The 17,996-nt window shown below is 47.3% G+C and overlaps 2 protein-coding genes across 4 annotated transcripts in view; both read right to left on the bottom strand.

Annotated features, from left to right (window-relative positions):
- The window catches only part of LOC141051177 (uncharacterized), a 266,826-nt gene that overhangs the window by 81,490 nt on the left and 167,340 nt on the right, over nucleotides 1-17,996 (bottom strand). The window lies entirely within an intron of this gene.
- The window catches only part of LOC141051113 (gastrula zinc finger protein XlCGF66.1-like), a 29,351-nt gene that overhangs the window by 5,703 nt on the left and 5,652 nt on the right, over nucleotides 1-17,996 (bottom strand). For 2 of the 3 annotated variants that reach the window (XM_073547996.1, XM_073547998.1), the window contains exons 2-7: nucleotides 14,975-15,113; nucleotides 12,267-12,384; nucleotides 11,958-12,137; nucleotides 11,752-11,875; nucleotides 11,571-11,668; nucleotides 11,282-11,372 (exon numbers count right to left, since the gene is read on the bottom strand). In XM_073547996.1, the coding sequence (XP_073404097.1) occupies nucleotides 11,282-11,372; nucleotides 11,571-11,668; nucleotides 11,752-11,875; nucleotides 11,958-12,137; nucleotides 12,267-12,338 (565 nt within the window). In that variant the 5' untranslated portion in view covers nucleotides 12,339-12,384; nucleotides 14,975-15,113. Of the gene's footprint in view, nucleotides 1-11,281; nucleotides 11,373-11,570; nucleotides 11,669-11,751; nucleotides 11,876-11,957; nucleotides 12,138-12,266; nucleotides 12,385-14,974; nucleotides 15,892-17,996 lie in introns of those variants that run through there. The other variant, XM_073547997.1, reaches the window with a different exon arrangement.

Below are 17,996 nucleotides of genomic sequence, written 5' to 3'. Positions count from 1 at the left end.
AAATCCGCAGTCAAAACCGCAATGAAAAACCGCATCAAATCCGCATGAAAAATGCACCTGCGTTTTTTGCCAAGAGATGCAGATTCTGTGCAGAAGAATCTGCAGGCAAATCCGCAATGTGTGCACATACCCTTAGCCTTCTTTTTTGCAAGGTAAACATTCCCAGATCCTTTAACCGTTCCTCATAGGACATACTTTGCAGTTTGTTTATATCCTGGTAGTTCTTCTCTGAACTTGCTAATTTTTAGAATCTATCCCATTCTGTCGGTTTACTCTGTGATTTTGCTGTATGCGGCTGATGAATTGCTGACTTTTCATCCATCTAATATAAATATATATACAGCTCTGGCAAAAATTAAGAGAGTATAACTATGTATTACCGCTCATTGCTTATGGTATTGCCACTTGAATGTGTTACCATTGAATAGAAAACTGTATATATTGCCTTGCATTCCTGTATTATAATATTGCATATATATTATGTGTTCCTTGTGTATGTACAGTCATGGAAAGGTAGTGTATCCTCCTTGGGACATTAGAGGAGGGCACTCTTAGTATATAGTTTCCCTTATAGACCGGGTAGTTGTAATTATGTTGCGGGCCACTAGAGGGGGTATACTAGTGGAGCCTGATAGGAGGTTCTTAGAGGGTTAATTGTAGGAGGGGCTGCTGAGAGTTAAGGTTAGTGATGAAGAGTGGTTTAGTCAGATGGGGCCAGGGTGCCCAAGTGTCCATATGGGCTATAGGCCCAGACAGCTTGGCAGTCACGTAACATTAAGTCGTTATTGCCCACATTACCCATGGCCACTGCATGCCTTAGCAGTGGGTCAGAAAAGGAAAACGAAGATGTGACGTCTTACTGCCTGGGCCAATGCTTTTAGGGCAGAAGTAGGCTGGACTAAGGAGATGAAAGGAGATGGAGCTTCGACGAGATGGGTACAGATGGGCTGGATGCTTCACCAGGGGTCACGAAACGTAGTGACTGATGAATTCATGTCTAGGGCGAAACAGGCTGAAGGAAATGTCATTGTAGTGAGGTCAGACCTTGAAGGAACTGGGAACCAGACTAGTACGGTCCGATCCGGGCGTGTACTGCACAGAAGTGACAACAAGCAAGGGAAAGATCAGGAAGCAGGCAAATGTTATAATGTACTAACATGTAGCGTTCAAAATCCTAAGTAAAGAAAGTGTTAAAGTTGTCTCGGACTATGTCTCCATTTATGGAGGTCGCTTAGAAGAGGGACCATTATGGCCTGGGAAGTGCCCGGGTGAAGCTGAATCTGAAGATGCAGGTATGCCGAGAGGAATAGTATTATTTCATGTAGGGGAAGTAATGGACACAGCTGCCACTGGAATACAGATCATGACTACAGTCCTGTCCCTCCCTTACACTTCAGTCGGCAATTCCGTATAAAGGAGATGTGTCACGATCCATGCTGGATTGTGACAGATAAAAGCACATGTAACCTTCTTTTTTCTTTAAGCTGTTTGCTTAAAGTTAGTTTTGCCCCCGGTGGCCATTAGGGTCATTACACAGTGGTGTCTTTAGTTCTAGTTTTGCCCCCGGTGGTGGCTAGTATTATTACACGGGAATCACTAGCAGGTGTGATTGCTCTGGCCCTTGTCTATAAAGGAGAGTCAGGTGGTCTCACTCACTGTTGGTGATATTGGTAATTTCCAACCATCCTTGGTGGAGGAAGGAGCTAGAGAAGAGTTCCTTGCAGCTCAGTCTGAGGCCTGGTGGTGAAGGAGCAACAGTGAGGAGCTCCTTGCAGCTCTGACAGAGCTTTGGTGAAGTAGCAGATATCGGCCGCCCCCTGCCGCGCTGCCGCCGGTAGCTCCGCCTACCGGCGCATGACGCTGCATGCGTCCCCTATCTTTATCACTGGGGGCGCAGGCCGTGCGCAGTATGCTGCAGTTTGGTTGCGCTCGGCGCACCGTCAAAAAGGCGCATGCGCCGCCAAACGCATACTGTGCACGGCCTGCGCCCCCAGTGATAAAGATAGAGGACGCAGGACGCATGCAGCGTCATGCGCCGGTAGGCGGAGCTACCGGTGGAGGTGCGGCAGGGGGCGGGGCTTAGCTGCGGCCGTGCGCAGGCCGTCACTGCGCTCAAAAGCGCAAATGTGAAACTAGCCTTAGGAGTCAATTTGTTCAGGGTCTGTCTCCAAAGTTGCAGGATACTCTGGTGCAGTACGCCGCCCCCAGGTCGCTGGAGGCCGCCATGTCCCTTGCCATCCGGGTGGATAGACGCCTTAGGGAGAGACATACACAAAATGTGCCCTGTTGTCCTCGCTAGGGAGGAGGACCCACCAGTGTGGACGGAGGATTCCAGGCAGCCCGGTGTTGTTGGTACAAAAAAGGGGTTGTCTGCGGCTCGCCGTGGTGGGGGGTATGCTTTTCCTGTGGGAAGCCGGGCCATTTCATGGGAGCCTGCCCAGTGCGTGCCAAGTCTCTAGACGAACCCATGCAAATAGGAGGAGCTAGTTTGAGTACAGGGCTGCCCATGGTTCAGGGAGTGGTGTCGGCATGTTTCTACTGTGGGCAGACTGGTCATGTCCTTAAGGCTTGCCCTACGCGTGCCAAATTATCTATGCCATCTAAGAAGCCGCATACCCCTGGTCGCTTGGAGGGAGGCGACCAGGGAGTGTATATTTCCTCCATTTTGCCCTCCCAAGGTATTGTCAGCGGATGTTTTGGCTGGCGGGGTACCGGAGGTGATAGCATAGCAACAGAGCAAAGCCAAGTGGTTTTTCCCTGTTTGTAACTTTCCTTATGTGTGTTTTAGTGCAGTGGTGGGATTAGTTTCTGCACCGTCCAATTAATTAGAAAGGGATAGGTGCAGGGCGAGCTAGGGTTTTTAGGTATCCTGCTCGTCGCCAGGTGCGGAACCTACCTAGGGACCGTTAGGAGTGTAGAGACACTGACTCAGGGGAGTGCAGGAGATCTCCACGTCCCTGTTCCCTGTTGCAGGGCCCTCCATTGTATTGGTTTCCCTGGCGTTTCCCTTATCTCTGTAAATTCGCCCTGCTGGAGGCGGTGTATCCAGATACACGTGTAACTATTCAAATTCGCCTGCTGGAGGCGGTGTATCCGGCTGCACGCTTTATTGTTTAAATTCGTCCTGCTGGAGGCGGTGTATCCAGGGTCACGGGTGTCATAGAAATTTTCCCTGCTGGAGGCAGAGTATCTAGTCACCTGTGACATCACAAGATGTAGAAGGGTAGGGAGAGCCAATGCCAGGGTAAGACAGCACTTCAGGTCATATTGGGCATAATAAGACATTCCTCTCAGCCAGTCCACCACCACCCGGTACAGGGATGCTAGGTTATAGTGTCTAATGTCCTCGAAATTTATCTCCCCATTTCCCCTTCGATTGTTGGGAGTATTTTGAAGGCTATATGAGGAATTTTTCCCTCCCAGATGAATGAGCGATACAGATAGTTTATCTGCTTCTCCTCTTTAGGAACTAGATAGATTGGGAGAGCATGGAAGAGGTAGAGGAGACGTGGGAATTCCGTCATCTAAACTAAGTTGGCTCTGCCTAGATATGACAAGTTAAAATCCTTCCATTTCACTAAGGTAGATTCTAAGTTTTTAAGATATGTATTAATATTAGTTTTCTATAATTTAGCTGGGTGTTTTGTCACCTGTATTCCATTGAGCCATTAGTAAATTGACATGAGAACCTTGATGCCCACAAAGGTTTGAAATGAGAAAATTTGGCACGCTGCTCCGTCCCTGAGTAAATCCTGTCTGAGCCTCACATAGGAGGCCAGGTAGCGGCATCTGCAGTCAGTTCGTCAGGATCCTCACCAAGAGTTTATAGTTGTGGTTGAGGAGTGAGAGTGGGCGATAAGATTGTGGCAATAGTGGGTCTCTATTAGATTTGGGGTTAACTAATGTGCGTGAGTCTGTAAATTCATCAATAGAACGCTCGCCTGGTGTGGGCCCATCCGGTCTCCATGGCAACAAGTCCATCCAGCGTCATTCCGGTCACTCCCCCTCGGTGACGCCATCCAATCAGAGGTGCTTGGAGGCGGAGTTACTCAGGATGGCGTGTGACGCTGTTTCCTGGATCCCCCACGTGACACACCACCCCGGAGCATCACAGATGCATTTACCCACGTGGGGTATACTCACTCCCTGTAACCACTGATTGGCACTTGCCCTAGGTTGTTCGGTTTACACTAATAAGCCATCAGGGGTATGTCTCAACCACAATTAGGTGTCACGCCAATAACATGAACCTGGATAGGAAAGGGGTGGTATAAACAATAACCAGCAATGTGATTGGCTTACATTGACAGACTCAATTACGTGTTCCATATATGTGACTGGGGAACAGACCCAATTCCTTTAGAAACACTCCCACTTTATCCCATAGTTACTCACCTTGCCTGGATTAGTGCAGGACCTTGGTTTGTTGGAAACACTTAACACCCTCTCTGAGGAAGCTGATGTGGCGAAATAGAGGGAATAGTGGTAAATATGTCATCTTTATCTGTGTACTACTGGCATGTTGTCTATGGGATTTGTAATCTCCATCTCTTGTTAGGATGTTAACTCTTTTACACTATATGGGCTGTTCTGTATTTCTGGAATATTCCATATAGCACTTCCTGCTCTTTATATCTCCTATTTTTATTCCAGGAATGTAATGCACTGTTAGCTCTTTATTTTCTTACTATCCATACCCTTTGCTCTGTGTCCTCTCATTATAGAAGCTATTCATTTATAAGTGCACAGTATCTATTTGCCTTATAAACTGATATCAAGTGATATATCTACAATTCGTTTACATATATCTATGTATGCATTCATCTTATACTCAATAAATACGGCGTACTTAAAGGGAAGGTGCCATGAAAATTTTTTTTTTCAGCAATTGAAAAAATGTAAAGAATTTATGTCTACATTTTTGTAAAAACTATTATAATTTGTTTATAATTTAGTAAAATATGAAAAATGATTTTAAAAGTTTTGGTATTTCCACTTTTAAACACTAGGGGAGCAGCTACTGAAATTTGACACAAAAACCTAGTGTACAACTAGCTCACATTACTGCCCTGCAGTAATTATGGGCGGAATCTGCTGACATGGATGAGATATCACTCCTCTCCTCCCCTCCTGGGTGTTTGCTAAGGAATAAGAGAGGATGACATTTAGTTGGTGACTGCAAAGTTATACTGACAAGTAGACGGTCACCGAGGATGGCAGGCAACAACGATTCTGTTAGTTGGTGCTGCTCGCTGTATCACACTGACGCTCACGTGCTGACGCTCACTCACGCTCTCACCTTAATGCTCACATTCACACACTGACACACACACAAACACTCTCATGCTGACGCTCACGCTCTTGCTCACTCTTACACTCACTCTCTCTCATGCTCACTCACGCACACATTCACGCTGATGCTCACTCACATGCTGACGCTCACTCTCACGTATAGGCTCACTCTCACACGCTGACACTCACATGCTCACACTCTCACTCACACGCTGACGCTCAGGCTGAGTTCACACATGGCTTTTTTTTGCGTTTCCGCGGCGGTTTTAACCGCGCGATTTTGCCGTGAAAAATAAGCATCCCATGCATTCCTATGGAATTCCGCAATGCTGTGCTAATGCTGCGGTTTTTACCGCGGCGGAATCGCTTTGCGGTAAAAACCGCAGCATGCTCATTAATTTGCGGAATCGCGGCGATCCCGCACCCATAGGAATGCATTGTTCCGCTTACTTCCCGCACGTGGCTGTGCACGCCATGCGGAAAGTAAGCAGAACATTTGCGGATGGTACCCACGGTCCGGAGGAGAGGAGGCTGTCCTCCGGGCTCTGGGTACCATAACCCTGTAAAAAATAGAATTTAAAAATAAAAAATATTGTTATTCTCACCCTCCGACGTCCCGCGCAGTCTTCCCGCTTCTCATCACGCTCTCGTTCCCAGTAATCCTTTGCGAAAATGCCCGCGATGACGTCGCGAGAACGGACGCCATCGCGGGCATTTTCGCAAAGGATTACTGGGAACGGATGCGCGGGACGTCGGAAGGTAAGAATAACACCATTTTTTATTTTTTTTTTACATTATATCTTTTACTACTGATGCTGCATAGGCGGCCTCAGTAGTAAAAAGTTGGTCACACTTGTCAAACACTATGTTTGACGAGTGTGACCAACCTGTCAATCAGTTCTCCAAGCGATGCTATAGATCGCTTGGAAAACGCTAGCATTTTGCAAGCTAATTACGCTTGCAAAATGCTAGTTTTTCAGCGGGAAAATAGCGGGAATTTAAAATGCGATTTTCCCGCGGACTGGAATTCCGGAATTCTTGCGGTAATTTCCGCGAGAGTTCCGGTACGTGTGCACTTAGCCTCACACTCTCCCGATGTGACTGTTTTACACGTGAGATCGCCATGGGACACTCATATTACCTGGACTACAGTGAACAGGGAGTATATGTTAGTTTATTAGTTTACATTATTTCTAGAAGATGAAGAGCGTCGGGGATTTGGTGTGAGGGGAGTATAATGGGTTATTTTTATGTGAATATGTATGCAATTCTACTTTTTTTTTTTTTTTTCTTTTTAACTTTGAGCACAGGCGCCGGCAGATGATACTACTCTCCCATCAGTGGCACCTGCTGTTACTGTTATCAGTGACACCAGACATAACCCGATGGGAGCAGTAGTCTCAATGGCCCACGCCTGATTTTTTTTTACCACAGGTCACCGCTGCAGGTCACAGACAGCTGCGGGATCACGCTGACATTTGCCAGCATGAACCTGCAGTGCTGTGACCGACAGTACGGGCAGTAGCGTTACCTCGGGTGACAGTCACAGCTGCGGGGTCACGCTGACATCTGACAGCATGACCCCGCAGCGCTCTGACCGGTGGTATTACCGGCAGCTCCTGTCATCGCACGCACTGAGCAGTGTGCCATGCACAACCTCCATATGCTAGCTCACCCATGTATATGCCACGCACAACCTCCATATGCCACACACAACCTCCATATGCCAGCTCCCCCTGTATATGCCACGCACAACCTCCATATGCCAGCTCACCCCTGTATATGCCATGCACAACCTCAATATTCCAACTCCCCCTGTATATGCCACGCACAACCTCCATATGCCACCTCCCCCTGTATATGCCATGCACAGCCTCCATATGCCAGCTCAATCCTGTATATGCCATGTACAGCCTCCATATGCCAGCTCCCCTGCGTATGCCACGCACAGCCTCCATATGCCAGCTCACCCCTGTATTTGCCATGCACAGCCTCCATATGCCAGCTCACTCCTGTATATGCAATGCACAAACTCCATATGCCAGCTCCCCCTGTACATGCTACGCACAACCTCCATATGCCAGCTCATCCTGTATATGCCACGCACAACCTCCATATGCCACCTCCACCTGTATATGCCATGCAGTCTCCATATGCCAGCTCCCCCTGTATATGCCATGCACAGCCTCCATATGCCAGCTCACTCCTGTATATGCCATGCACAGCCTCCATATGCCAGCTCACCCCTGAATATGCCATGCACAGCCTCCATATGCCAGCTCACTCCTGTATATGCCATGCAAAACCCCGATAGGCCAGCCCCCCTGTACATGCTACGCACAACTTCCATATGCCAGCTCATCCTGTATATGCCATGCACAACCTTCATATGCCAGCTCACCCCTGTATATGCCACGCACAAACTCCATAAGCCAGCTCAGCCCTGTATATGCCATGCACAACTCTGACAATGTGACATGTCACCCACAAACAAGTCCAGCAAAATCTGCTCTCCAATATGGCGCTCCTTCCCTTAGAAGTTCTGCCATGCGCCCAAGCAGTTGTATTCTCCCACATATGGAGTATCTGCATGCTCAGGAGAAATTGCACAACAAATTGTATGGAGCAATTTCTCCCCTTACCCTTATGAAAATGCAAAATATGGAGCTAAAGTGATTTATTTATGAAAAATGTTTTGTTTTTTTTATTTTCACGGCTCTACGTTATAAACTTCTGTGAAGCACCTGTGGGTTCAAGGTGCTCAATACACATCTGGATAAGTTTCCTAACGGGTCTAGTTTACAAAATGATGTCACTTATTGGGGGTTTCCACTGTTTAGGCACGGCAGAGCTTGGAAGGGAAGTAGCGCCATTTGACTTTTACAATGCAGAATTGGACGGAATTGAGATCGGACGCCATGTCGCATTTGGACAGCCCCTAATGTGCCTAAACAGTGGAAACCCCCAACAACTGACACCATTTTGGAAACTAGACCCTTTAAGGAACTTATCTAGATGTGTGGTGAGCACTTTGAACCCGCAAGTCCTTCACAGAAGTTTATAATGCAGAGCCGTGAAAGTAAAAAATCATTTTTTCCACAAAAATGATTATTTAGCCCCCTTTTTTATTTTCTTAAGGGTAACAGGAGAAATTAGACCCCCAAAGTTGTTGTGCAATTTGTCCTGAGTACGCTGATTCCCCATATGTTGGGGGTAAACCACTGTTTGGCCGCACGGCAGAGCTCAGAAAGGAGGGAGCACCATTTGACAATTTGAACGCAAAATTGTCTGGAATCAATGGTGGTGCCATGTCGCATTTGGAGACCCCCTGATGTAACTAAACAGTGGAAACCCCCTAATTCTAGCTCCAACCCTAACCCCAACACACCCCTAACTCTAAGCCCAACCCTAACCATAACCCTAGTCATAACCCTAACCCCAACACACCCCTAACCCTAATCCCAACCCTAATCCTAACCACAAACCTAACCCCAACACACCCCTAACCCTAATCCCAACCCTAACCCCAACCCTAACACTTTAGCCCAACTCACTTTAGCCTAACCCTAAAACTTTAGCCCAACTCACTTTAGCCTAACTCTAACCCTAAAACTTTATCCCAACTCACTTTAGCCTAACCCTAATGAAAAAATGGAAATAAATATATTTTCTTTATTTTATTATTTTTCCCTAACTAAGGGGTGACAAAGGGGGGGGGGGGTTTAATTACTATTTTTTTATTTTGATCACTGTGATAGCATCTATCACAGTGACCAAAATTAATCAATAGGAAAAATCTTCCTATTGTTTCCGGGTGCTGGCCAGCAGATTGCGGCGGGCACACTATGCATGCGCCCGCCATCTTATGACAGGAAAAAGATGGCGGCGCCCACTGGAGGATGCAGGAGGGCCTGAGGACCACCGGGAGGAATGGGGGGGATCGGGGACCCCATTTCTCTCTCGTCTGATGTGCGATCACATCAGAGAGAGAGAAATTAATAAATTATATGGCACATCGGATTTTTTTTTTTGTGGTCACCTTTATATGGTTAATAACGGTGATTGCAACCCCGGGGTGGGTTAAAACTGACCCGAATCATGTTCTCTGGGGTCTCGGCTACCCCCGGCAATCTGACTCTGGGGGGTGCTATACACTTTATCCACAGCGCTGTTAATTAACGGCGCTGTGGTTTAAATACCCTTAACTGCCGCCATTAAAAGGCGTATCGACGGTTGTTAAGGGGTTTATCTGTATTTGTAGTTTTCAGTTAATGAGATTCTCGTGCTCTGGGGAAGGGCTGTGGGCAGGGCTTTATGTGGTGCTCTGATTACATATGCATCTGTATCGGCTTATGACAGGTTACTGTTCCCTCACTGACCTGCCCCGCATTTTTACATAATGCATATAATAGCATTGATATTATTGTTGATAATGCCTATAATATTATGACTATTGTGAGGCTTAGAAAAAAAATTACATCCAGCAAAATGTCACCGGCGGTGGTGGCGCCTGCGCAGTAGCATCTATAAGTAAGAGATAGATGCTACTGGACAGGCGCCGCTGGTGTCATTTTGCTGGATGTAGTTTTTTTTTCTAAGCCTCCCAATAGCCACAATATTATAGGCATTATCAACACTAATATCAACGTTATTATATGCAATATGTAAAAATGGGGGCAGGTCAGTGAGGGATCAGCGATATGTCATAAGCCAATACAGATGAATATGTAATCAGAACACCACATAAAGCTCCGCCCACAGTCCACCTAAGCCACGCCCCTGAGCACAAGAATCTCATTAACTAAAAACTACAAATAAAGATTAAGCAACAGTAAACCAGAGTTGCATTCATTTATGGTGGACCATTGGAGCTACTATGAATCCTGACCAGAAGATTAGAGAAAATAATATTTCTCAACATAAATGTATATTACAGCCATCAGCCACGCACAGCTTAGAGATATATCATGGCACAGGTGTAATGTTTGTCCTGTAGATTATCACAATCCTCCTTGAAATTAGTTAGTTTTAATACAAATTGAAAAGTCAAGATGAAGAGAAACTGTGTGTACAGAAATTCACACTTGGCCTCACTTGCATTTTATGTTGTTAATCATAAAAGTGAAGTTTGGCCAGAAAGACTGGACCTGGTCTTGTAGAGACCATATGAGACATTCAGCAGCACAGAAGGGAGAGAAGATTCATCTGAGAAGATCTCAGGGTTCTAGGAAGCCAACAGCATCATTACCCTCCACTTTTTCTTGCAGTCCCATCATAATATTTTTCTTCAAGTGATTTTCTAACTTGTCAGCACATTCTACGTACGCTGTCATTTGGCTTTATAGTTTACAGATCTGGGCAGGCAACGGTCAGCATCTTCTAATGTAAAGGAGAGAATGGCTAATGAAATCAATTATTAAACCTTGTATAAGTCAGTTCACATATGGTGTACCAAGATGGAGTCTGTGTCTTCATACAACACCTTGGAAGGAATCCTTGGAATGCAGAAGCTGAGATACTGGATACCATATATGGAAGTGAAGTTGAAATGGACCTATCATAGACTGACACTGGCTACTCAGAAGATTATGTGACACCCACTTCCTGTCTCTGTCTTGAGAATAAACTTCAGTTGTGTGCAAGCCTTTGCTGAGAAAGGAGTAGACATCTGACTCTATGCTCGGTGTGACTCTTTAAGCGTGCACTCGGCTTATATTGGGTCAGGTAAAAGCAATCATATCGATCTCGCTTTAAGGGATCACCCTCACACCAATACCAGGGGATCGTTGGATCCTCCAGGTTGTAAGTTCTATAGAAAAGGGCTTTCAATACCCAAAGTCATTTGAACAGTTTTGGGTGGAGAATGTTGTGGTTGGGAGACAAAATGGTGATCATGGTGATACGTCCGGACTACACCACCGATAAAGTAGCCACATCCGGTGACTGAGAAGAATCTGTGACTTCTCTGCATTTAGTGGTTACTACTCACCTGGGAAGTTATATGTGGGAATCTCCTCTTTACACCACTCATCACCCCTCACATATGTCTCTGTAGTATTAATATGGGTCAAATCTTCACCCTGAAACAAATAATGTAATAGTCACCGACAGATGGAGAAGTCCCATCTATGATCAGCTCTAATCCTGTCATCTCCACCGTTCTCATTTCACAAGTATAAAATATATAATACTGGTGGATAAAACAAGACTGAGCACAAGACCTTCACAGCCGTCTACACATCATAGGGGAGATCTCAGGACACCTTCTCTCCATCTACCTGATGATCCTGAGGAACATTGGGATTTTCTTCTTTACAGTCCTGTGGAAGAAGAGGATGGGGATGTCTCTCTGGTGTTGTCCCCTTACTGGATAGTTCTGGAGGAAACACTTACAGGGACTTAATTCATTCTTTACATACAGATAATTATAGTCTGTGTGTATTTATTCCTGTCTATTACCTGGTGATGTGAGGGGGTGGGGAACCTCCATCATGACATCCTTGTACAGATCTCTGTGTCCTTCTAAATACTCCCACTCCTCCATGGAGAAATAGACAGCGACATCCTGACACCTTATAGAAACCTGTCACACACAATGATACCATCATCCCCCGATACCTTCATAGCGTTACTGTATAATGTCCCAGCATTCCCAGCAGTGTCACCTCTCTAGTCAGCAGCTCAATCATCTTGTAGATGAGATCTAGGATCTTCTGGTCATTGATGTCCTCATGGATCAGAGGGTGAGGTGGAAACCCAGTGATTGGGCTCAGGGGTCTTCCGCATCCCTCAGACACAGGGTCCTGACAGCACTCACTAGAGGTCTTCTTCACTACTGCGTAATCCTGGTTATGGAGAGACACATTAATAAATCTCACTACAGACATTTCCAGAGTCCTCACCTCTCCAGTTCTGCCCATTGGTTATTCCCGAAGATAATAAGGATGTAATGTGACATCATAAGTATCTCTCACCTCTCCAGTAAGCCGGAAGAGGATCTCTATGGTGAGGTGTAATATTCCCTCCGCCATCTTGTCTCTGTCCATACCTATCCTTGATGGGTAAATGAGGAAAATTTTCTATTGTAGAGACCTGAATGAGAAGAAGATGAGCTGATGTAACATCATAAGAATCCTGTGTAATAATACAATTTCTGGAGATAATAAGGGAAGCATATGAGGAGATTTATTATTTTACAGTATTTAGTTTTCTTCTTTACATCTGCTAATAAAATCTATATATTTAGGGCACAGACAACAAGCAGTTTCCTCCTCGGAGTCGGGAGCTGAATACATTTCTCATAGACCCATCTTCCATTACGCTAATTCTCGTCTCATTTACCGACACTGGAATCGGCATTAACAATACTGCAGGAGATATTCATTACACGGGACATGAGGAATAACTACTTCATGATGAGGACGACATCTTCATCTTCTACTATGGCTCTAGAACCATATTTGGCCAAAGTCCGTCACTGACTCCATCACCACCGGCCGTCTATATGAAGGTTTCCCATCTTCCCCGCACTGTATCTTCTATCACCTTAGATCTCAGGTCTGATTCACGCACAGAAGTTTGAGGCTTTTAGAAAAGATTTTTTATTTCCACAAACACAACGGACAGAACAGTCCGCGACACCCACCGCACGCGCCCGCCGGTGAGTATAATCCAACTTGTTTTTCTTATCTTTCAGGTTACACCGGGGGCTTATCTACAGCATTACAGAATGCTGTAGATAAGCTCCTGATGGCGGTGGCCGCAGCTTATAGGCCGAAAAGGAAGTGACAGATTCACTTTAAAGCCCCCATACACATTAGACTAAAGTTACATGAAAGCACTGATTTCGGGGGGTTTGGGCGACCATATAATGTATTTGGGGGCCTCCCGACAGATTACGTCAGGGCAGAGAAGGATCTGGCATCCTGAATTTCAGAGGATAATCCTTTTGTTCTTCCTGTAGATAATCCTCCGCTAGAGGAGTCTGAAGGCAACTCTCTCATACAGACCACAGGAAAGCTGGAATATTTGTGTGTATGGGGGAGTCAGGAGAGATAGTCATCTGCCAAATGACTAATCAGCCAACACTTATCTCATATATATATGGGGCCGTTAGTATTACACTGACAGTCAGTGATGATACACGGCACTACAGTAGTACAGGGAATCACCAGAGCCATCAGAGGCTTGTATGTTGTATGATTGCACAAATCATAGGGGTTTAAAGTGGAAAAAAATCACAGTTTTAGCAACAAGAAATATCCATCACTATATGGAAAATAAAGTCACTGAACAATGTTAGTTAAGTCACGTCCTTAACAATTTTATTGTACCCCTAACAATAACAGCAATAGCTGTAATTGGACCTCTCAACTTAAAGGGGGGCCAGGATGGATACACATGGGGGGCCAGGATGGAGACACATGGGGGGGGCCAGGATGGAGACACATGGGGGGGGGCCAGGATGGAGACACATGGGGGGGGGCCAGGATGGAGACACATGGGGGGGGGGGGGGGCCAGGATGGAGACACATGGGGGGGGGGGGGGGGGCCAGGATGGAGACACATGGGGGGGGGCCAGGATGGATACACATGGGGGGGGCCAGGATGGATACACATGGGATGCCAGGATGGATACAAATGAAGGGCCTGGATGGATACAAATGAAGGGCCTGGATGGATACATATGGGGGGCCTGGATGGATTCATATGGAGGGCCAGGATGTAGACACATGGGGGACCAGGATGCAGACACATGTGGGGCCAGGATGGATATATGGGGGGCAGGACAAGGGGCCAGGATGGATACATATGAGGGGCAGGACAAGGGACCAGGATGGAAATATGAGGGCCAAGATGTATGTATGGGGGTCAAGGATGCAGATATCTGGGGGAGCCAGATAGCATATATATGGGTGAGCTAGGAGATATATATATATATATATATATATATACACATACACACATATATACATGGGCCTGTATGGTTTTATGGGGGGGTGGAGCCGGACAAGGAACCAGGATGCATATATGGGGTTCAGGATGGATATATAGGGGTGCCAGGATGGATATATATGAGAGGTCCAGGATGCATATATGGGGGGGCAGGACCAGAGGTGTATCTAGGCTTTCTGGCACCCGGGGCAAGAATTTAGTTTGGCCCCCCCCCCAAGTACATATGCGACTTGCAAGTACCCACGAGCTCCTCTCCCTAATGCTCTCATTGTTCAGTAAAATCTGAAAGCAGGATGAGAGGCTTGTTGTCACAAGACCATAACTGTGAAAATAGCATATGAGTGAAGTGTCCATGTGATGACTGAATTCTCACAATGAATGCACTGCACACTTTTAGGATTCTCCCTTGCTGATGTACAGTCAGTACAGCACAAGTATGTGATTTATATACTTCTGGCCACATTCTGACTAGATGTGCCCGGCCCCGCTGTGTTCATTTTCATTGAGTGAGGCCACACATGTCTAGTCAGCATGTGACCGCATGTATGTAAATTACCGGCACGAGAGAATCCTAACAGCGTTCAGTGAGCACTGTGAGAATTCAGAAGTCTGCAGTCACATAGAATGTCTGCAGACTCATCACCGACCTGGACAACCCCTTTATGTTCCTAACAAATAAAAACATGAGAATAAGTCAGTATCACAAATATTATTTACATCCAGGTACCTTATAGATGACGTCGTCTCTGGAGTCGTTCTCCTTTACTTCTTCTTGTCCAGACCCCATGATGAGTTTTCTCATCCACAGCCGTCTCTGCAGACTTCCATCTTCTCCGGTCTTCTGCACCAATTCTCCACACGACGCCCTTAAAGATAGAAGTGTCATTATAATGCTCCTAAATAAAAATATCTGCAATATACTGTCGCCTCACACTATTCCTCTCCCTCCTCTAACATCCCTCTGTTCACCATACTGTCTCCTCATATATTTACCCCCTCACTATACTGTCTGCTCACACATACCCCCGACTCCCCATACTGTGTCTGCACACATCCCATCACCCTCTCTCCCCATACTGTGCCCACATACATTTTTCCCATCGCTACTCATACTGTGTCCATGTACATTTACCCGTTCACACCCCTTACTGTCTGCACTCATTCCGCAAACTATTTCCTCATACATGCCTCGGCAAACAAAATTTATGAAATATAATGCTCAACCTTATAAGACTAAAGCAATTCTGATAAAGTTATTTCAATACATACATGCTGATACAAAGAAAGTACCTCAGATTACCACCACAGAGATAAACATTTCAATACATATATGCTGATACAAAGAAAGTACCTCAGATTACCACCACAGAGATAAACAATACTGTTTATCTCTGTGATGGTAATCTGAGGTACTTTCTTTGTATCAGCATGTATGTATTGAAATAACTTTATCAGAATTGCTTTAGTTTTATAAAGTTGAGCATTATATTTAAAAAATTTTGTGTGCCGAGGTTTTTCTACTGTACAATATATGTCTTTTAACTCTGAGCACCTAAATTGGCAGTGAGCACCCCGTTCTCTACAGTATTCCTCATACATGCCCTCATACATACTCTTCATTTTGTGTCCTCAAATCTCCCCACACACATTAAATCCCATCCCCACTCCAAATCCCCCCATCCCCAATCCCCCCACACACATTAAATCCCCCATCGCCACTCATTAACCCCCATCGCCACTCATTAACCCCCATCGCCACTAAACCCCCATCGCCACTCATTAACCCCCATCGCCACTCATTAACCCGCCACTCATTAACCCCCATCGCCACTCATTAACCCGCCACTCATTAACCCGCCACTCATTAACCCGCATCGCCACTCATCAACCCGCCACTCATTAACCCCCATCGCCACTCATCAACCCCCATCGCCACTCATCAACCCGCCACTCATTAACCCCCATCGCCACTCATCAACCCGCCACTCATTAACCCCCATCGCCACTCATCAACCCGCCACTCATTAACCCCCATCGCCACTCATCAACCCGCCACCCATTAACCCCCATCGCCACTCATCAATCCGCCACCCGTTAACCCCCATCGCCACTCGTTAACCCCCATCGCCACTCGTTAACCCCCCACTCGTTAACCCCCATCGCCACTCGTTAACCCCCCACACGTTAACCCCCATCGCCACTCGTTAACCCCCATCGCCACTCGTTAACCCCCCACTCGTTAACCCCCATCGCCACTCGTTAACCCCCCACACGTTAACCCCCATCGCCACTCGTTAACCCCCCACACGTTAACCCCCATCGCCACTCGTTAACCCCCATCGCCACTCGTTAACCCCCCACTCGTTAACCCCCATCGCCACTCGTTAACCCCCCACACGTTAACCCCCATCGCCACTCGTTAACCCCCATCGCCACTCGTTAACCCCCCACTCGTTAACCCCCATCGCCACTCGTTAACCCCCCACACGTTAACCCCCATCGCCACTCGTTAACCCCCCACACGTTAACCCCCATCGCCACTCGTTAACCCCCCACACGTTAACCCCCATCGCCACTCGTTAACCCCCCACTCGTTAACCCCCATCGCCACTCGTTAACCCCCATCGCCACTCGTTAACCCCCCACTCGTTAACCCCCATCGCCACTCGTTAACCCCCATCGCCACTCGTTAACCCCCCACTCGTTAACCCCCATCGCCACTCGTTAACCCCCCACACGTTAACCCCCATCGCCACTCGTTAACCCCCCACACGTTAACCCCCATCGCCACTCGTTAACCCCCCACACGTTAACCCCCATCGCCACTCGTTAACCCCCATCGCCACTCGTTAACCCCCCCACACGTTAACCCCCATCGCCACTCGTTAACCCCCCCACACGTTAACCCCCATCGCCACTCGTTAACCCCCCCACACGTTAACCCCCATCGCCACTCGTTAACCCCCCCACACGTTAACCCCCATCGCCACTCGTTAACCCCCCCACACGTTAACCCCCATCGCCACTCGTTAACCCCCCCACACGTTAACCCCCATCGCCACTCGTTAACCCCCCCACACGTTAACCCCCATCGCCACTCGTTAACCCCCCCACACGTTAACCCCCATCGCCACTCGTTAACCCCCCACACGTTAACCCCCCACACGTTAACCCCCATCGCCACACGTTAACCCCCATCGCCACTCGTTAACCCCCCACACGTTAACCCCCATCGCCACTCGTTAACCCCCCACACGTTAACCCCCATCGCCACTCGTTAACCCCCCACACGTTAACCCCCATCGCCACTCGTTAACCCCCCACACGTTAACCCCCATCGCCACTCGTTAACCCCCCACACGTTAACCCCCATCGCCACTCGTTAACCCCCCACACGTTAACCCCCATCGCCACTCGTTAACCCCCCACACGTTAACCCCCATCGCCACTCGTTAACCCCCCACACGTTAACCCCCATCGCCACTCGTTAACCCCCCACACGTTAACCCCCATCGCCACTCGTTAACCCCCCACACGTTAACCCCCATCGCCACTCGTTAACCCCCCACACGTTAACCCCCATCGCCACTCGTTAACCCCCCACACGTTAACCCCCATCGCCACTCGTTAACCCCCCACACGTTAACCCCCATCGCCACTCGTTAACCCCCCACACGTTAACCCCCATCGCCACTCGTTAACCCCCCACACGTTAACCCCCATCGCCACTCGTTAACCCCCCACACGTT

This window comes from Dendrobates tinctorius, unplaced genomic scaffold (assembly GCF_039654945.1).
Source record: "Dendrobates tinctorius isolate UK_male_01 unplaced genomic scaffold, ASM3965494v1 ptg000155l, whole genome shotgun sequence".
NCBI lineage: Eukaryota > Metazoa > Chordata > Amphibia > Anura > Dendrobatidae > Dendrobates > Dendrobates tinctorius.
This window is presented reverse-complemented; position numbering and strand designations above follow the sequence as displayed.